Raw genomic sequence first — 18007 nt, forward strand, 5'->3', positions numbered from 1 at the left:
AAGGAGGTGGTGGGTAAGAATAATTAGAATTTTCCTAGAATGTCTTTTTAATATTTATGTTGTGATCTTTATTTATTATAACTTGAATTATTTGAACCTTCCTTGTTTGCATTATATAGGTTAAAAAGCATTAAGTTCAGCTTTCCACCAGTCTTGACTCTCAGCCTCACCAAGTGGTAAGAAGGCCCTAGGCATAGCAGGTCAGAAGTGACTTCCAGCCACTTAAGGGCACATCCTTCATTCCCCCAGAAACTTACCCTACAGACTTCAACCTCATGGTCACTTGCTTTATACACAGCAGAGGGAGCCAGGGACATACAGCTAGCTGGAAAAAGACCTTACACTATAAATGGGATTCTCTTTGGGCCTCCAGCTCACAAACAAACTACAAAAACAAAAAACCCAACATAGAGACTTATTAATTATGAAAACCCAGCAGATAGCTTAGACTTGTTCCTAACTAGTTTTTATAACTTAAATTAACCTATATCTTTTATTCTACGTTCTGTTACGTGGCTTGGTTACCTTTACTTTGTACTGCCCATCCTGCTTCCTCTCTCATCTGGCTGATGGCTCCTACCTTCTTCTTCCCAGCATTCTCTCCACCCAGAAAAATCCTGCCTAGCTATTGGCTGTCAGCTTTTTATTAAACCAATCAGAGCGACGCATCTTCAGAGTGCACAAAAAGATTATTTCACAACATTACACTGTGACCCTTCTCCTCTGTACACATCCTATAGGAATAACAGTGTCATCCTAAAAGAAGTCTATTGAATAGAGCTTCGAGTCTCAGTCCCGAGTTAGGATGTTAACGCTTAGTTTGGGAGGCCTATTTGTTTTCCAGTTAGAACTGTTGGCATTAAATATTTATTTAGCAGTGGCTGCTCATGGGAAGCAGAGATTTAAGTGGCCCTGCACCTTTGGGCTGGGGGAGGGTATTGTAATCAGACTGCCTGCTTTCTTGGCATATTTGCACAAACAGCGTAAGGAAGATGTAAGGAAAAACAGCCTCTTCCAGGGACAGTGGATCCAGCTGTGGATTTGGGGGTCTGTTGGAAGCATTAAGAATGCCGTCCTAGAGAACTGCTTGCTGTTGGTGGGCAGCTGTGATTCTTCTGGGCCATGCTTCTCAGGGGCACGATGATCTGCCACACATGCTGTACTGCCCAGCATTGAATTTGTCCCCTAAGTGATTCTTAACCAACACTTCCTGGGACCAGACAGTTCACAGGAATGCCTAATGTAGCAGAAATAATGATGTGTGCTAACTTAAAGCAGCTTTTGGGAAGCCTTTCAGTTTCTCATACCCAAAGCAAATCAAGCTTCCTAATTAGTTATATGTGGATGGAGAGCTCCGCTCCTTCAAGCCTGCAAGCCTTCCACTCTGCTTACTTTCCTGGCCTTCATGTCTGCCACAGGAACAGCTTGGCTACTTTTTTTTTTTTTTTTTTTTTTTTTTTTTTTTTTTTTTTTTTTTGTCTCACTCTTGTTCAAAGAACTCATGGCAGGCTGTAGTCACCATGGAGACGAAGGCCATAAATTCCTGGAAGTCACACTCTCCATCTCCATCTTCATCCAGTGTTTCCATGACTTTGTCCACAACTTCCTGCTCTTTGATTTCCTGAGATTGAGAAAGAAAAAAAGAAAAGCTGATGAAGTCCTTTTTAGATGGGATTCAGGGCTATCAAAATGTTATTCAAAGTACCAGGGTGATAATTTGCATCAGAAAAAAAAATCCCAATACAGGTTATGAAAACTTCTAGCAGTCCTCTGTGAGTGAGGGACAGTCAGCCACAGGAAAGTGGGGTGGAGTCTGTGCCTCTCCTCTTGCCTTTGGTCTAGTGGGACCTGGGTTACTTTAAAATAGGGAAATAATCAAGAAGTAACAGATTGTACCTGGAACATGTGTGAATCCCATCTCAACCTGAGCCAGTGACTTAAAGAAAAGAACTCAGACTGGAGAGATGGCTCGGTGGCTAAGAACACTAGCTGGTCTTCCAGTGGTCCTGAGTTCAATTCCCAGCAACCACATGTGGCTCACAACCACCTTGAATGAGATCTGGTGTCCTCTTCTGGCGTGCAAGCATACAAGCAGACAGAACGCTGTATACATAATAAATAAATCTTTAAAAAAAAAATGAACTCAGTGCTGGAGAGCCTGTGTGTGTTTGGGAGCCATGTGGATTTTAACGTTCACTTGGGAACACGTCAGAGCTGCCGTTCTGTTCTGTTCTTTTATCGTCTTGGCTTATTTCCTACATGTCGTAGGCTTTTTCCTGATAGTCCTGACACCGAAGCCTGATGAGTGGTAAGGCTACCACTGAGTGACAAAGGTCAGGCTGCTGATGCACCAAGAGTTCAGGCCTGAAGACCAGTGGGAAGGATGCAGACTCTGAGCACGGAAGATTCCAGTTCTGACCATTTTAATTAACAACTCCCTCCACCCCCGTCCCTGCCAGGAGAGCTCTGTGAAGTCACGTGCTTCCCTAAATACAAAAGATTCAGGCGTGAAAGATGGTGATTCCGAGGGGCTCATGAAGACTTTTAAATATCTCCCAAAATATAGATGGCACAGTATAGTTCTTTCACTTACACCACAGGGACTGTGATTTTGGTTCTACATGTCTTCCAGAGGCTCATGTGTAAGCAGCTTGGGGCCCACCGCTGGCACCACTGGGAGGTGGTAGGACCTTTGGGATGAAGTGAGGTCACTTCCTTTCTTTGTTTGCCTCCACCGGGTGAGCAGCTTTGATCCTTGCCATGATGGTTGACCTCATCAAAGGCCCTCACACAGTGCAGCCTGACAACCATGGGCTGGAACCATGAGCGGAATAAACCTTCCCTCCTTTGAGTTGATTTTCTCTAGTGCTTTTGTTAAACCAGGCCAACAAATATGGATGATACCTCGATATTGTAACATTAATAAATGTGACATCATATGCTCTTTTTTTTTTCTGTTCTAAAATCATGGTGGTAGCGAGTATTTTAAGTTACTACCAATAGAGCTTCCATTCTATGTGAAGAGCCAGACATGCTCGACCTCACCCCTGTGTACTCCCCTTTAAAGATGGTTACATCGAAAGATAGAATGGGTGGGACTATAACTGATTAAGCAAGTGGAGTAGTGGTCTCTTCGGGAATCTGAATGCCTGAGAAATTAGTTCTTCAAAGCAGATTTGGAGACTTCTCCAGCAAGCCTGTGGTCCTGCTGTCTCTACCACAATGAAGTAATTAGCTTGAAGGGACCAGCTCCCCATTTCGGCAGCCATACCAGCTGAACATGTGCTTGCCTGACCTTGCCTTGGTCACTAGGAGGTCTGATGCCGGCCTTGTGGCAAGGAACCAATCAGAAGTTAGCTGGTGGTGCTATGCTTTACGGCTCTGGGTGTGCTTTACGGACAGGTGCACAGCAATGACGCACAGAGCATAGCAACCACCCTGGGAGGGCCTATGGGCCATAACAACCAGTTGACCAATCAACACAGGGCAAGCCTGGAGCCACACCAATCCTGAGCCTGTGCGTACCCCTTACGCTGCCCTATAAGATCTCTATGCAGACGCTTCGAGCTGTCTTTCCTAGCCATCCGCCATGGTGGATGGATGGAAGACCCGAGCTAACATGGGGTTAGCTCATTAAATAACAATAAAGCCTCATGCTGTTTGCATCAAGTTTCTGCCTCAGCATGGTGATTGGGGTAGCCACCGTCCTGGGCTGAGATCCTGGAGGCCTGAGCTTCCGGGGGTCTTACAAGCTGAACAGGAGGAAGGAAACTTCAGCCAGACACCTAGCCACTAAGTGTCAACATGTACCCAGTTGATTTGGGTTGTGGCTTCTTGTTACTTGTGACAGGGCAGTGCTCTAGAGTTATACCCACACTTGGCACTTGATCAAACACTGGTTAGTTTTCCTCTAATGCTACTTCCCTGGCCCAGGAAGCTTCCTGTGGCAGGGCATGTTGTATGCCTCTGGTATTTCCATTTCATTCAAGGTGTGCCATGAGCCAGCCTTGGTTTCGGGGGCCAAGGGAGCATTGGGGGGCAGATGGATTACAGTTCACTTCCATGGGAGCACTTGGTGTATAGACAGTAGAAACACTAGCACCTAACTCTAGGGCATCGGAGGCGGTGGGAAGTGAGTGCTTCTCCCACCCGAATGTTAAGTACCAGGGAAGAACAGGGCTTGCCAGGAGCCCTTGTGCAACTTCCTAAGTGGACTCCCAACTCAACCTGTGCCTGGTCAATGTCAGATATTTTGGGGAGTGCTCACTCATGGATATGCTAGGTTGGGCTGTGTCTCTCAAGTGTTGAATTACTGAGTGGTCAGGAAATGTTTATTTAGTGTCTGGCATTTCTTACCTCTGTAGTAAATACCAGACGGTTGGACAAAGCCAAAAGATTTCTTTTTCCCCCAAAACACCCCATTCTTTTTTTAAAGTAAGTGTGTGTGTGTGTGTGTGTGTGTGTGTGTGTGTGTGTGTGTGTGTGTGTGTGTACATACTCTCCCATGCCATCGTATGTATGTGGAATTGGTTCTCTCCTCCTGTCATGTGAATCCCAGGGATGAAACTCAGATCATCAGGCTCGGTGGCTGCTAAGCCATCTCCCTGATCCTGTTTTGTTTTTGTGACGAGAGATGCTTTCCCTGTGTAGTCCAGGCTGGTGTCCTGCTTCCTAGTGTGAAGTACTAGGATTACAGAGGTGCACCACCACGGCAGTTTCTAAGTGTTAGTCATGAGTGGTGTAGTATTCCATTCTGCCATCACTTGTGAATCCTTTGACTCAAGGGACAGAAACAGCCCATCTAAACTTACACTTGGAGGGCTTAGATGTTTGAACAAGCTTCCAGAAGCAACCCAGGGCATCCAGAGACAGAGACAGACAGAAGCAAACCAGGGAACCATTTCTAGTGCCGAACAATGGTGCTTTTGTAAGGCTTACCTCCAGGAAGTGGGAGAGCTCATTGTTGATGAGCTCCTTGAGTTCTGATTTCTTCAGCTTGTGCTTGTCACCCTCCCGTCCTGAATACTGATGGAAGATATCAATGAGGGCAACCATGGCCTTCTCCAGCTCAGACATCCTGGAGGCTGCAGAAGAAAGACACCTTTTCATAGTTTCCACCCTGTTCTTGGAAGAGTATAATACCTCAGCCCAGATGAGGGGAGGTGGTGCCTGGCCAAGAGAGGAGGCCTGTGACTCCACACTGATCACAGCTCATCCTCTGCCTTCTGGGCCCACCACCTCCCTTCTATGTCCCTGTGGGCCACAGGATTAAGTTTCTGAGATAATTGACTTCTGGTTGGATTTGGTCGATGAGAAACAAGCAAAGGTGTTGCTACAGAGCACCAGGGAATGATTCCAGCTTTCCCTGGTGGGCACCCCCAATCCCAGAGGTCTTCAGGATGTAGCATCCGCTGATGGATTTAAGGAGGACACTAAGATGACTAGTGTCAAGTACATATAAAAAATCAACATCAGAGAACAGTTTTTAAATTAGGGTAAACAGCACCCTCTGGTTAGGAAGAAAAATTCAGGTGCTTCCAAAAGATTCCCAGGAACAAGAACACGGGTGACCTGGCTGGTCTTATATCAACTTGACACAAGCTAAAGAAAGTCCTATTTCAGAGGAGGGAGCCTCAATTAAGAAAATGCCTCCATAGGAACCAGCTGTAGAGCATTTTACTGATGGATGGAGGAGGGTCCAGCCCATTGTGGGTGGTTCCATCCCTAGGCTGGTGGTCCTGGGTTCTATAAGTAAACATGCCAAACAAGCCAGTAAGCAGCTCTTCTCCATGGCCTCTGCATCAGCCCCTGCTTCCAGGTTCCTGCCCAGCTTGAGTTCCTGTCCTGACTTCATATAATGATGAACTGTGGTGTGGAGGCTGAATAAACCCTTTCCTCCCCAACTTTTGGTCATGGTGTTTCATCACAGCAATAGAAACCCTAACTAAGACAAGGAGCTTATTTTCATTTGAATTAAAATATAAATTTAAGCTGTTTAAATAATAAAAAAAAAAACATGAGCAATGTGGTCACTGGTATGTTAACTTTTGTCCTGTGAATGGCCACACACATTTGGACAGCATTAACTTAACTCAGTTGTTTATTAGGAAGAAAGAGAGACAGAGAAGAGAGAGGAAGGAGGGAGGGAGGGAGTGAAACGACCAAAGAAAAGGACACCAGAAATTAGCAGTCAGATGTGCTGGGAGTGTAAGAACTAGATATAATTAAAATGTCATTTATATATAGAAAATTCCCTATATTAAACAAACATTTAAAAGCTAAAAGATAATAAAAAATATGAGTGAGATTTTTTTTTGATAGGTGACAAATGTAAAAACTGTAAAACTCTTCTGGAAAATAAAGGTAACGCTGCACCAACTTTTTGAAAAATCACAGTGAAACGACCTTCCAGAAATATCTGATTCTGCTGGTGTCTTGACACAGGGAGACCAAAGCACAGCCAGGCGTCAGCACAGTGGTGTCTTTGTGAGTAGGATGCCAGCGAGAAGCAAAGAGCCTTCTCAGCAGCACCTGATGCACAGCCAGGACCTGAAGAGGGCATGAGGGAGGGCTGCTGTGAGCCACTCAGTAAACAAAGGCGGCTTGAGGCTTGCTTCAGAAAACAGCTACTTGGGCAGAGACATGTGACAGCCCCTGGCCTTGAGTTCTGATCCTTAAATCAGAACCTGCACTGTCATGATTAAAGATTAAACAACAACAATGCTTGAAAACTTATTCCCACCTGGAGTATTTTATATCTCAGAATAGTCTAGAACAAAATTTTAGTAACTTTTAAGATTTTTTTTTAAACTAATGATCCCTCAAAGGGAACAGATTGGAGGTTTTTGTTTTTGTTTCCCCCCTTACTCTTGGGTTTGCTAAAGTTATATAAAGTGAAGGAACTTTGTTTTTGCTCACATATTCCAAAGACACCTGAAGGACCTCATGTAAGTAGAACTATCCAGATGGACTGAAGTGTAATGTTTTATTCTCTTCTAGTTTCTTCACTTTTTTTTAGTTATGGTGTTTTAGTTTAAAACAAAACAAAACCAAAAAACTGTATGGGTGAATTGCCTGCATGTATGTCTCGAATGTGTGCAAGCCTGGTGCCTGCAGAGGGCAGAAGAGGGTGTCGTATCCCCTGGGACTAGAATTGCAGGCAGTTGTGAGCTGCTTATGGGTGTTGGGTCATCTCTCCAGCCCCAGTTACTTTTTTTTTTAATGAGAGAAAGTAAGTTTAGTGCCTATAAAAAACAGTGGGGAGGGCAGTACAGAATCGCTTGTTTTTAAGATTAAGATAAGGTTTCACTGAGCTCCCTCACCCCACCTCCACTCCCTCACCCCCCCTACTCTCCCACCCCACTCTCCTCTCAGTCATGATCTTGCCTCTCTGCTCCCTAACTGTTGGCCCATACCCAGCACAGTTATTGATTTAAAAAAAAATCTCCAGAAACTCTGTATCATGCTTGACACTTCTCAAAGTCCTGGCTGGGGGGTGGGAAGGGTTAAAGGGTCTTTTTGTGCATAGGGACGAGGACATAAAAAGGTGTGACATATATCCCATATGCTAGAAAACTCCCTAAAATTCAACCGTTTTCATAACCACATTACAAGTTCAAATTTCCCCGTGCTTCCTTTCATCTAAGACAAATGGAAGCAAACACCCATAAAATATTACGCATTAGTCTTTTGTAAAGACAGCATAGGACTTCAGCTTCTGGGAAAGATGCTGCCTATAAGATAAGAGGTCCTCACAGAGACCCTCCCTCCCCAGGAGGGTTTAATGATATCAGAACCCATTTCTAACCCTGTTTCTTTATCCCAATTTCTAATTATCTGAGAAGATTCAACTCTTTGGCATTATTTTTTTTTTTTGTGGTATCTGGAGATATAGGAGCTTGGCATTTCAAATAGAGAAACTAGAAATGCTAGCAGGGGTGCTGCAGGGCCACAGGGGTGGGGAGAGGTGGGAAGGGAGCTGCTGCCAGGAAGGGAGAGCTCTAGTTGAGGATTAGGGGTAACATGCCCCCCTCCCCAAGGACAAACCTTCCCTTCGGAGTTAGAAAAGAAACAGTTTACAGGCCACCTCTGAAAACATCGGTAGTCATTCTGGGTCATTCAAAAATGACCTAAGGTTCCCCCCCCTCCACGTGATGAAAATAAAACCCTAGACAATGTCAATGTCAATGGTAGTCACAAGAAAACGGTAGCACCAGGTTTAAACCACAGAATGTCATCAGCAGTTTTGAAATGCTGCCAAATGTCCCCAAAGTCTACCCTCCCCCCATTTTAAAGCTCAATTTCCATCCTCTCCCCTTCACTCCTCACCCTCCAAGAAAGAAGAAAAAGAGTGGTTTTTCTTGAGTCCTCTGTCAGCAGCTATTTCTCACCTCCTGGTCACCTTTTGTTGCTGGTGTCCTCTCTGACTTCAGTGTCCGAGTGGCAGGGGTATGGACAGAGCAGCTTCTTATTCCTCCTCCAGAGAGGACTGGGTGTGGGCTTGGCGCAGTCCACTGCAGGCTGAGGCTGCCAATGGGGGCCAAGGGGAGGGAGGTGCTGGGCAGCCAGGCCTGCATACAGGGCCCCATTGACGGCGTACCCTGGGGATTCACTGGGCAACTACAACTGGGTATGATCTAGAAAGAAAATGGGCCTGTTGGGCAGGAAGTGTGGAGTCAGTTTTTTGCGTGCTTTTTAAAAGTATTATTACATGAATATTGATGTGACTCCAAAGGCAAATATGGGGTATGCAAAGAAGAGTGAGACATGGATAAATTGACTTTTTTTTTTTTTTTTTTTTTTTTTTTTTTTTTTAAAGGCTGAAGTGCAGCCAAGCCTGGAAGCATCTAGCTCTGGGTACAGGAGACTGTGTGGCCATGGCTGGCTTCCAAGGAGGCTTGAGCATCTTGCCTGCCTGCCTGCCAGCTTCCTGACCCCCTCCCACAGGCATGACACATGGTGGATGTTGGTGCTAGACAACGGTTATACCCGGGTTCCTCTGAGACCAGTGTATTCAAGGACCAGCACACAGTAACTCAGTAATTGCTGCACCTTGGGAAAAATCCTTGTTAAGGGTGAAGGGTCTCTCTCTTTACCCTCACAGCAAAAAGTCCTCCCCTGATTAGTGCTCATGAACTGTTGAGAACTGACTCACGTTCAGTCTGTGGTATTTGGGGATGGTTGGGAGCTAGTGATGAAGGTTCAGGTCCCACTTTGTTTTACAACATGTCTGGATGTCAAAGGAACCCATGTGGCCTCTGAGTAGTGAGACCATGTTGACCCAAGGAATGGGGGGAATTGGCTGTCAGGCACCCAGACTACAAGATCCAAGACTGTCATGTTGGAAAAGGGACTTCTTCTGCTGGGTCAGCATTTTTCTATCCAAGTCAAGGTGATTGACTTGGGTCAGTAGGCAGCTTTCTTTGGCTATTCAGAGCCTCTACCACCTTTGCCGTCATCATTTCCAGTTCCTGGGAGCCCCCTCCCTTCTGTCCCCACCTCCTACACATTCAGTGAGCCACTGGCTCTGATTAGTTGGAGGAAGAGGTTGCCCTTGCTTGGTATTTGCAGGGGGAAAGGCAGCATTGTTTCTCACACAAAGGCCCCACCACCGAGCTGCTCAGGAGGCTAGTTACAATGCCCAGTGACCATGGAGGAGAATGAGGGTCTGTGTTCTGGAGGAAGTGGGTGAAAAGACAAAAGCTCCTGTGTGCCGAGCAGTCAACACAAGAACCAACTGCTTTCTTACGCTGCAGGATGCCACTGCCCAGCCTGGGAGCCACAGCATCTCCTAGCCAGGCTCACATTTCTCATGCCACCACTTGGGTTTGTCTGAGTAGTACATGACTTTACACACACGTGTAGTGGCACAAACATACATGTAACAGGAAGAACCTGGTATACTCAGTTGATGGTCATTAATATTACAAAAGTTACTGTTCATGTCTATCAGGGGAACCTGGGACTTGGTTCCAGAACCAAGCAAACAACTCAGTAGGAGAAAGCAAACAGCTACAAATAAAGGCTCTTTCTGTGCCAGAGACACTAGGATCCATCATGCAGGCCAAATCATTGGCCCAATTTGAGTGTCTTGAGTCCAGGAATCCCCCTGTTTGGCAAATTGTTGTAGAATGCAACTTTTTCACATGTATCACATTTTATTATTTTTGTACCACACCAAATTCCATCCAAATATTTGTTTTCATTCAGAAGTCAGTAAAACCTTCCAGAAGAATGAGCCCAGTGAGGAGCTTGGAGCAGAAAGCAGGGCCCTGCTATTTCTTTGCTCTAGATCCACAGAGCCAGGGAAACAAAAGGGCCCAGTGCAAAAACAACAGGACTATTGTTTTTGTGCTTGTGTTTAAACCGTCTAAGTTTGGGGGAAGCTGGAGGTGGGAGTGTGAGGTGCCTCCCCATGAAGCTACTTTGTGAAAGATCGCGCTGTCATTGGTACTTGGTACTCCCAAAGTTTCTCAAAATGTAAGAGAAATATTTCAACTAATGCTGGAAATGATATAAGGAAAACTGCACTCTGCCTTTGTGGAACTCTCGTGCAAGCATTTATTTTAATTCTATTTTTAAAGAATCTGGCTGGACCATCAAATCATGGCAAGTTTAAGGTTGAGAAAACTCAGGCTCATCTATCTTTTTTTTTTTTTTTAACTTAGTAAGAAACATTATTCTTCACACAGTGTTGTGGCTTTGTCCATTTATTTTTAAGGGTGCTATGGGCCCAGCCACATCCTTCCAAGTGAACAATTGATTGCTAGATCTATGAAAACTGAAATTAATCTTGGCATAGCTCCAATAAGAATGGCTCGGAAGTGGGAATAACTTAACTTATTTTAGAGGTTTAAATACGGAATAATTAGAATCTGAAAGTGCAATTGAGTGTTAATAGAAACAAAAAATGAGAAAATACTCAAGTTATAAGAAGGATAAACTATTTTTTGAAATTAAAATTTAAAGTAGCCAGCTGGATGTGGTGGTATACACTTTTAATCCCAGCACTTGGGAGTCAGAGGCAGGCAGATGTCTATGAGTTCCAGTTCAGCTTGGTCTATAAATTGAGTTCTAGGCCAGCCAGAGCTACTTAGTGAGACCCTGTCTCCAAAACATAAGGTAAAATAAAATGTAAAGGAATAAAATTGGGTAAGTTGAAATACTTTGTGATGTGTTAACATGCATAGCATTTAAAACTATTATCCTCCTTCTGAATGTGTCTTAAGTAATATTTTAGAACCTGTATTAGCATATATTAATTACATGCAGTGGGCTTCATTGTGACATTTCCTAATGCCCATTATGTATTTTGATTATATTCATGTAATAATTTTAAGTCACTCATTTAACTAATGTAATCTTTACCTGTTGGAAGCCTTCTTCAAGATTTCTTAAGCAGGATTTTTGCAACAAGTTTTTGAATTCAGCCTATGAATAGTTCCTGGCATGGCCTTGGCTGTTCCCCATTGGAGGGCCTGAGGCTCTGCTTCCAGTACTTCCCACCTGCTTCCTGTCTGTGCAGGGCTTCCTCCAGATGGGCCATAGCACACAAAGAAAGTCAAAGACAGTACTTATGTAACCAGAGCTTTTAAAACATAAAATGAAGCCTTTAGGGATCAGAGTCAGATGCCTGTTGACTCCCAGAGAGAGGCCGCCTGCTGCCCTAACAACAACAAAGTTCACATGCTTGATTAGCCCTTGTATCAATAGCTTCACTTGCAGAAGGTGTGCTGGCTCACAGGTGGGGTGTGTGTGTGTGTGTGTGTGTGTGTGTGTGTGTGTGTGTGTGTATCTGTCCTGTCACTAGGCAGTGCAGGTCAGGCCACTGAACCTAGTAAGGGGTTGGATGTCTTTCAAGGCAGACTTTGCAACATAAGTGACAGTGACCCCCCAGTCTCTGGCATAACGGCGTATATTCACCAGTGTTCTGTACCTAGCATGATGACTACCTGTTGCCCCGCCCCCCCATGCAGGAACTCCTGCAGGGACCATGTGGTCTGCAAGCAGGCCTGACTGCTCCATTGGCAGCAGAGCTGATCAAGAGCTCTAAGTCAGAAAAGTAGAAATGGTGACTGTTATGCATGTCCCAGGGCTTGAAGCTGCCTCTGGGAGCTTTGAGTGCTTGGTGAAGAGGGAGTATCCCCAGAGCTACAAAGCATCCACAGTACAACATATCAAAGGAAACGTGAAGTTTCCTGGCCAGGGGAAGAAGGTCCATCATTCTTAGGTTTGACCTGCCTGGCGGGGTGGGGGTGGAGGGGAGCATCTCTGCATTGTCATGAGGGAACTTGGGGTTCAGAGGCAGAAACATCTCTTTGTTGTTGGGAGGTAACTTGAGCTTCAGAGGCAGATTGCTTATTTGTGTCATCTGTAAGTGTCGAAGCTAAGGTGTGAGCTTGGGACTTCTGTAGAGTCCAAGTTCCAGCTGTGGTTTGGTGCTGCCTCTCCACACTGCCATTCAGGAAATGGTCCACTCGTTAGAGGAACAGAAATGATTTTTTTTAAAGATTTTATTTATTTATTATGTATACAACATTCTGCTTCCATGTATATCTCCACACCAGAAGAGGGCACCAGGTCTCATAAAGGATGCTTGTGAGCCACCATGTGGTTGCTGGGAATTGAACTCAGGACCTCTGGAAGACCAGTCAGTGCTCTTAACCTCTGAGCCATCTCTCCAGTCCCCCAGAAATGATTTTTATGCTGGGTCTTTAGGCACAGGCTTGTAATCCCAGCTACTTGGGGATCTGAGGCAGGAGGATCATGAAATCAAGGCTAGTCTGGTCAAATAACAAAGAGCCTATTTCCAAATAAAATAGAGAATGTGCTGGAGTGCCTAGCCTATTTGGCAAATTCCTGGCCAATGAGAAACCCTGACTCAAAGGGGGAAAAAAAAAAAAGGTGAACACACCTAAGATTGTCTACTGAATTCTATATTCATGAGCACACACATGAACACAGAACAACAACAACAACAGGGCAGAGATACAGCTAATAGTGTGTCCCAGTTACATTTCTATTCCTGTTATAAACGCCATGACCAAAAGCAACTTGGGGAAGAAATGGTTTATCTCATCTACTTTCCTGTTATAAACGCCATGACCAAAAGCAACTTGGGGAAGAAATGGTTTATCTCATCTTACTTCCAGGTAGCGGTTCATCACCGAGGGCAGGAACTCAAGGCAAGAACCTAGAGGCAGGGCCTGAAACAGAAGCCATGGAAGAATACTTTTTTCTTTCTTTCTTGATTTTTTTTTTTTTTTTTTTTTTTTTTTTTTTTTTTTTTTGGTTTTTCGAGACAGGGTTTCTGTGTAGCTTTGGAGCCTATCCTGGCACTTGCTCTGGAGACCAGGCTGGCCTCAAACTCACAGAGATCCACCTGCCTCTGCCTCCCGAGTGCTGGGATTAAAGGCGTGCACCACGAAGGCCCGGCTGCTCAACCGGCTTTCTTATACAACTTAGGACCATCAGCCCAGGGGCAAGGTGGGCCCTTCCACATCAGTCATTAATAAAATACTCCAGGGTGGTTAAGAACATTGGCTGCTCTTCTGGAAGATCCGAGTTTGATTTGCAGTACCCCACGGTGGCTGAGATATGACACTCCCTTCTGACCTCTGCAGGCATTTCATCCATGTGGTACACTGACATACATGCGGGCAAAACAGCCACACGTATAAGAATAATGATTTTTTTTTTTAAGACAGGGTTTCTCTATGTAGCTTTGGAGCCTATCCTGGCACTCACAGAGATCTGCCTGCCTCTGCCTCCTGAGTGCTGGGATTAAAGGCCTGCACCACCAACGCCAGGCTAAATAATGATATTTTTTTAAATTAATGACTTACACACAGTCAAGCTGATGGAGGCATTTTTCTCAATTGAGGGTGACTGTTGTGTGTCAGAAAAATCTCACCAGGACACACCAACTTATTACTGTCAAACCAAAACCCTTCCTTCTTTGTTTATCCCCACAATCTCATATTAATATCACAATATAAAACACAACTTTAAAAGTTTAAACGTTTTTTCAACGCTTTTAAAAGTCCAAGTTCTCTTTAAAAACCCAATGTCTTTTTAAAAGTCTGAAGTCTCTTAACTCTGGACTTCTGTAAAATAAAGGACAAGTTAAATATTTCCTTCCTTCAAGAAGGAAGAACCAGGGTGCAGTCACAATTAAATCAAAGCAAAACCAAAACTCAACAGTATAAAAAATTCAGTGCTTGGTGTCTGGGACCTACTCACATCTAGGCTCCAAAGGACCTGGGGCAACCCTGCTTCCCCAGCTCTGCCCTCCACAGCATACACATCATCTCATAGGCTCAGGCTAGTTTCCACTCTACAACTACTGCTGTTCCAGGTGGTCATCCCATGGTACTGGTGTCTCCAACATGCTAGGGTCCCCGGCAACTGAGGCTGCACCCTTACCGTTGATCGTTCCTGGCCTCCCTTCAGGACCAGAAGAGAATGCCAAGCCTCAGCTGCTTTCCACGATCCCTTCATGCCTTCAAAACCAGCACCACCTGAGTGACTCTTATACATTACCAAGTTCTGCCACCAGCAAGAGGAGATGCAGTCTTACCCACTCTGGACCACTGTGGACCCTGAGGAAATACCACCAGAAGATTTCACTTTAATGATGCTGGTCTCTTAATTATTGCTAATTTCTCAACTCCAGCTGACCAGCATCAATTGTGCCTGTAGTGGTTCTGGTCTCTTGTTGATCCCAGCTGACTTCTTCAACTCCTGCTAACCAAACACTACAGATTCTTTTCAGGTCCGATTCTGTAGCTCATTTCCCCTTTTACTTTTGAGATTACGGCATAATTACATTTCTCCCTTCCCTCTCCTCCTTCCAAACTCTCCCACATGCCCTTCCCATCTCAGAAATAAGAGCCTTTGCTCTTCCTTCTTTTCTTCAGTGTATTTGAACTATTTAACGGTCTATAAAGATATTAAGTGCAATTTTGCTTAACATTTTTTAACATGGAAAGTGATCTTTTTTCACTTACGGACATTTCTTTCTAGTGAGAAAGATAACTACATTTGCTTCTGTGCTTTTGTAAACTGATTTTTAAAAAAACTAGTTTGGTCATTAAAAAAATTCATAGCCTCTTTCTTTCACTAATTATTATTGCTTACATGTATGTATATACATGTATATTCTAAATATAACTTACCCAGTCCCTATAATGTTACTTGTATATTTTCAGGGCTGATCATTTGGCTCTAGACAGCCAATTTGTGTGCTCTTCTATGGGGAAGGCCACCTCACCCACTCCCAGCTCTCCTTAGTTGCCTATAGTTCTTTAGGGTTGTGGTACCCTGGACTTTTCCCCATCCTCTATGGCTTGTCCATTGGTTTCTTCATTGCTCAGCTCATGTTTGGGCCGCCATATTAGTGAGACTTTATGATGTAGCTTCTGACATTCCTAGGAGGCACAGTCTCACAGAAAACTCCCTAATCTTCTGACTCTTATATTTTTCTAGAACTCAGGACTACCTGCCCAAGAGTGGCAGTGCCCACAGTGATCTGGTTCCTCCCACATCAATCACCAATCAAGAAAATGCCTACAGACTTGCCAGTAGGCAATCTGATGGAAGGAAGAATTTTCTCAACTGATGGTCCCCTTTCCAGATGATGACTCTTGTGTGCTGTGTCAAGTTCACACAAAATCTTGTCAGGACTCAGCCATTTTGCAGCCTGTCTGTGACCCTAGGTCCAGTTTCCAGTAGCACAATACAAAAACTGTGTTTGTTTTTGAGACAGGATTTCCCTACATCTAACTGGCTGTCCTGGAACTCACTATGTAGACCAGGCTGGCCTCAAACTCAGAGATCCTCCACCTTCCTCTGCTTCCTGAGTGCTGGCCTTAAAACCATAAACAATCACGTCTGACTTTTTTTAAAGCTGTAACTTTTTGATGATAGTCCTTTTTGTAAACTATGTGTATGTATGTATAGTTGTTGAACTGCTTTCTGCATTTACTTATTTACTTAATTTTTAAGCAGGGTCTTATGTAGCCAAGATGCCCTTCAACTTTTAATTCTTTTGAATCTGTCTACTCTCTGAATTAAGGCATATGCCACCATACACCTAGTTTTATGCATTTGCTGGGGGAATCAAACTAGGGTTTTGTGTATGCTAGGTGAACACTCTACCAAATGAACTACGTTCACAGCCCTTACCACCATCTATATTTAAAGCAAGTCTTGTAAGAATGATAATGGCCAAAAGAGAAAAGATGGTGTGTGCCCTGGTGGACTTGGAGTAGTGGCTATCCTAGGAGGCTCTCTCCTCTGAAAGGACTAAAGGCCTCATCACTGATGTGTTTGTGTTGCCACACTGTGTTGGTTATGAAAGTGAATTCCGCTTTCTCTCCTGCTGTTGAGACACAGCGGGAAGGCTGCTCCACATAGCCCTTCACCTCCAGAACCGCAAGCCAGATAAACTAATACCACATCACTAAAACATTGGACCTGTGTTTGAATCTTCAATCCCTACCTTTGCAAGAACATTACTACAAATTAATAGGATGACTTTTGCATGGCAATTTGAATCACTGAAATTTTGTCAGAGCCCTCATAAATAACAGTCAAATCTTCCATTTAGTAAGTTTCATGTAGTTTTATTCATAGCTCTTAGGAATGATTAAAGACCTTAAGAATTTTCCAGAACTCTGTCATCCGGTGACTTACACCGCCCAGTTCTGCATGCTTAGGAAGCATACATTAACATAACAGTTGCTGTTGCTGCAAGCTACTCCAAAATGTATGCATGAATAAAGAGAAAGAGAAAAACACTCTTATCACATTTTATTAAACCTCCTGAATTCAGGGAGTTAGGATTTGGGTTGCATTGCTCTTTCTTCCACTCAGTGTCAACTGAGGTCACTGGTACTTAAGTTGGGACTTGAGTTGGTCTGAAGTATACAGAAGGCTGGAATTGTGGTCCCAGCATCGTGGGACACTGTACATGGAGCTGCCCCATATGTGATGTACCTGCAGAAGACCAGGTAGACGTTTTATGAGCTCTCCTAACTAAGCTCCAGAAACCATGCTGAGTTTAGTTGGTTAGCCACCAGGCCACCTTTAGTGGCAACTCTTACGTTAATGATTTTTCATGGTAAACATGGTGGAAAAACCAAACCTTTTCAGATTCACCTCCTTGGCAAAGGCTGTGATCTCACCGAAGTTTAGGCTCAATCTTACCCACTCCACCCTAGAATCAGCCAGAACTTGGCCTCCTTTAGGGGCTTCCCGTTCACACCACGAGGTTCTAACTGAAAACTTCTTAAACTGTGGTACACAGCTCTGTTCTGTAACTTAATGTTGGAGTCACAAAAACCGGGCAACGGTAAAAGGCTTCCAAACTAACAATGGCCAAAATAATTCAAACTCAAAAGTGTAACGACTCCAAAGTGTCTCTCTCAGCCATCACCCATGGTGCGTTGCGGAGCTCCACCTCAGCTTTGGTTTTGAACGCACAACAGGTACAGTTTACTCTCCATTTGCCATGCAGATCACTGAAGGCTGCCCGAGGTGCCTCATAGCGGGTTTGAAGCCATTATGTTAAGAGCTGCAGTGTTTTTTGTTTTCTTTCACCATAATGGCTTAATTTCGGAAAACAAAGAATTTTAATATTTTCCCATCATCCCTCGGCACTATCACATCAAAGTATCTGGATTACAGTGGACAAACACATCCAACTAATTAGTGTGCAAATCTGCTTTTGTCTCTAATAAATGGCAAAATCAAGTGTTTTAAAATAAATTCTTTTCTGATTTATTACCAGTGAATGTTCCTTTCCTATGCCTACTTTAGACACCTAGTGTCACACGGAAATTTCTTGCATAGAAAGGGGTTGCCAGTGAAAAGGACCCTGCTCTGTCAACCGGTACCAGTGGCCCTCTGAGTACAGGATCTTCAGGACCTGGGGGGTTCTGATGTGTCTTGTGCCTCACTTGGGAGCTGTGCTGGTACCACCTCAGGCCTCAGGCTAAAGTTGGTT

At 44.2% G+C, this 18007-nt stretch overlaps 1 protein-coding gene across 1 annotated transcript; it reads right to left on the reverse strand.

Moving 5' to 3' along the window:
* Positions 1 to 1464: 1464 nt before the first annotated feature.
* S100b (S100 calcium binding protein B) lies at positions 1465 to 8441 on the reverse strand. Its single transcript, NM_001246806.2, has 3 exons — positions 8391 to 8441; positions 4939 to 5084; positions 1465 to 1621 (listed from the first exon to the last, which is right to left on the reverse strand). The coding sequence occupies exons 2-3, from the start codon at positions 5074 to 5076 to the stop codon at positions 1481 to 1483; spliced, it is 279 nt and encodes a 92-aa protein (NP_001233735.1). The 5' UTR covers positions 5077 to 5084; positions 8391 to 8441; the 3' UTR covers positions 1465 to 1480.
* Between the last annotated feature and the right edge of the window lie 9566 nt (positions 8442 to 18007).

This window comes from Cricetulus griseus, assembly GCF_003668045.3.
Source record: "Cricetulus griseus strain 17A/GY chromosome 1 unlocalized genomic scaffold, alternate assembly CriGri-PICRH-1.0 chr1_0, whole genome shotgun sequence".
Classification (NCBI taxonomy): Eukaryota; Metazoa; Chordata; class Mammalia; order Rodentia; family Cricetidae; genus Cricetulus; species Cricetulus griseus.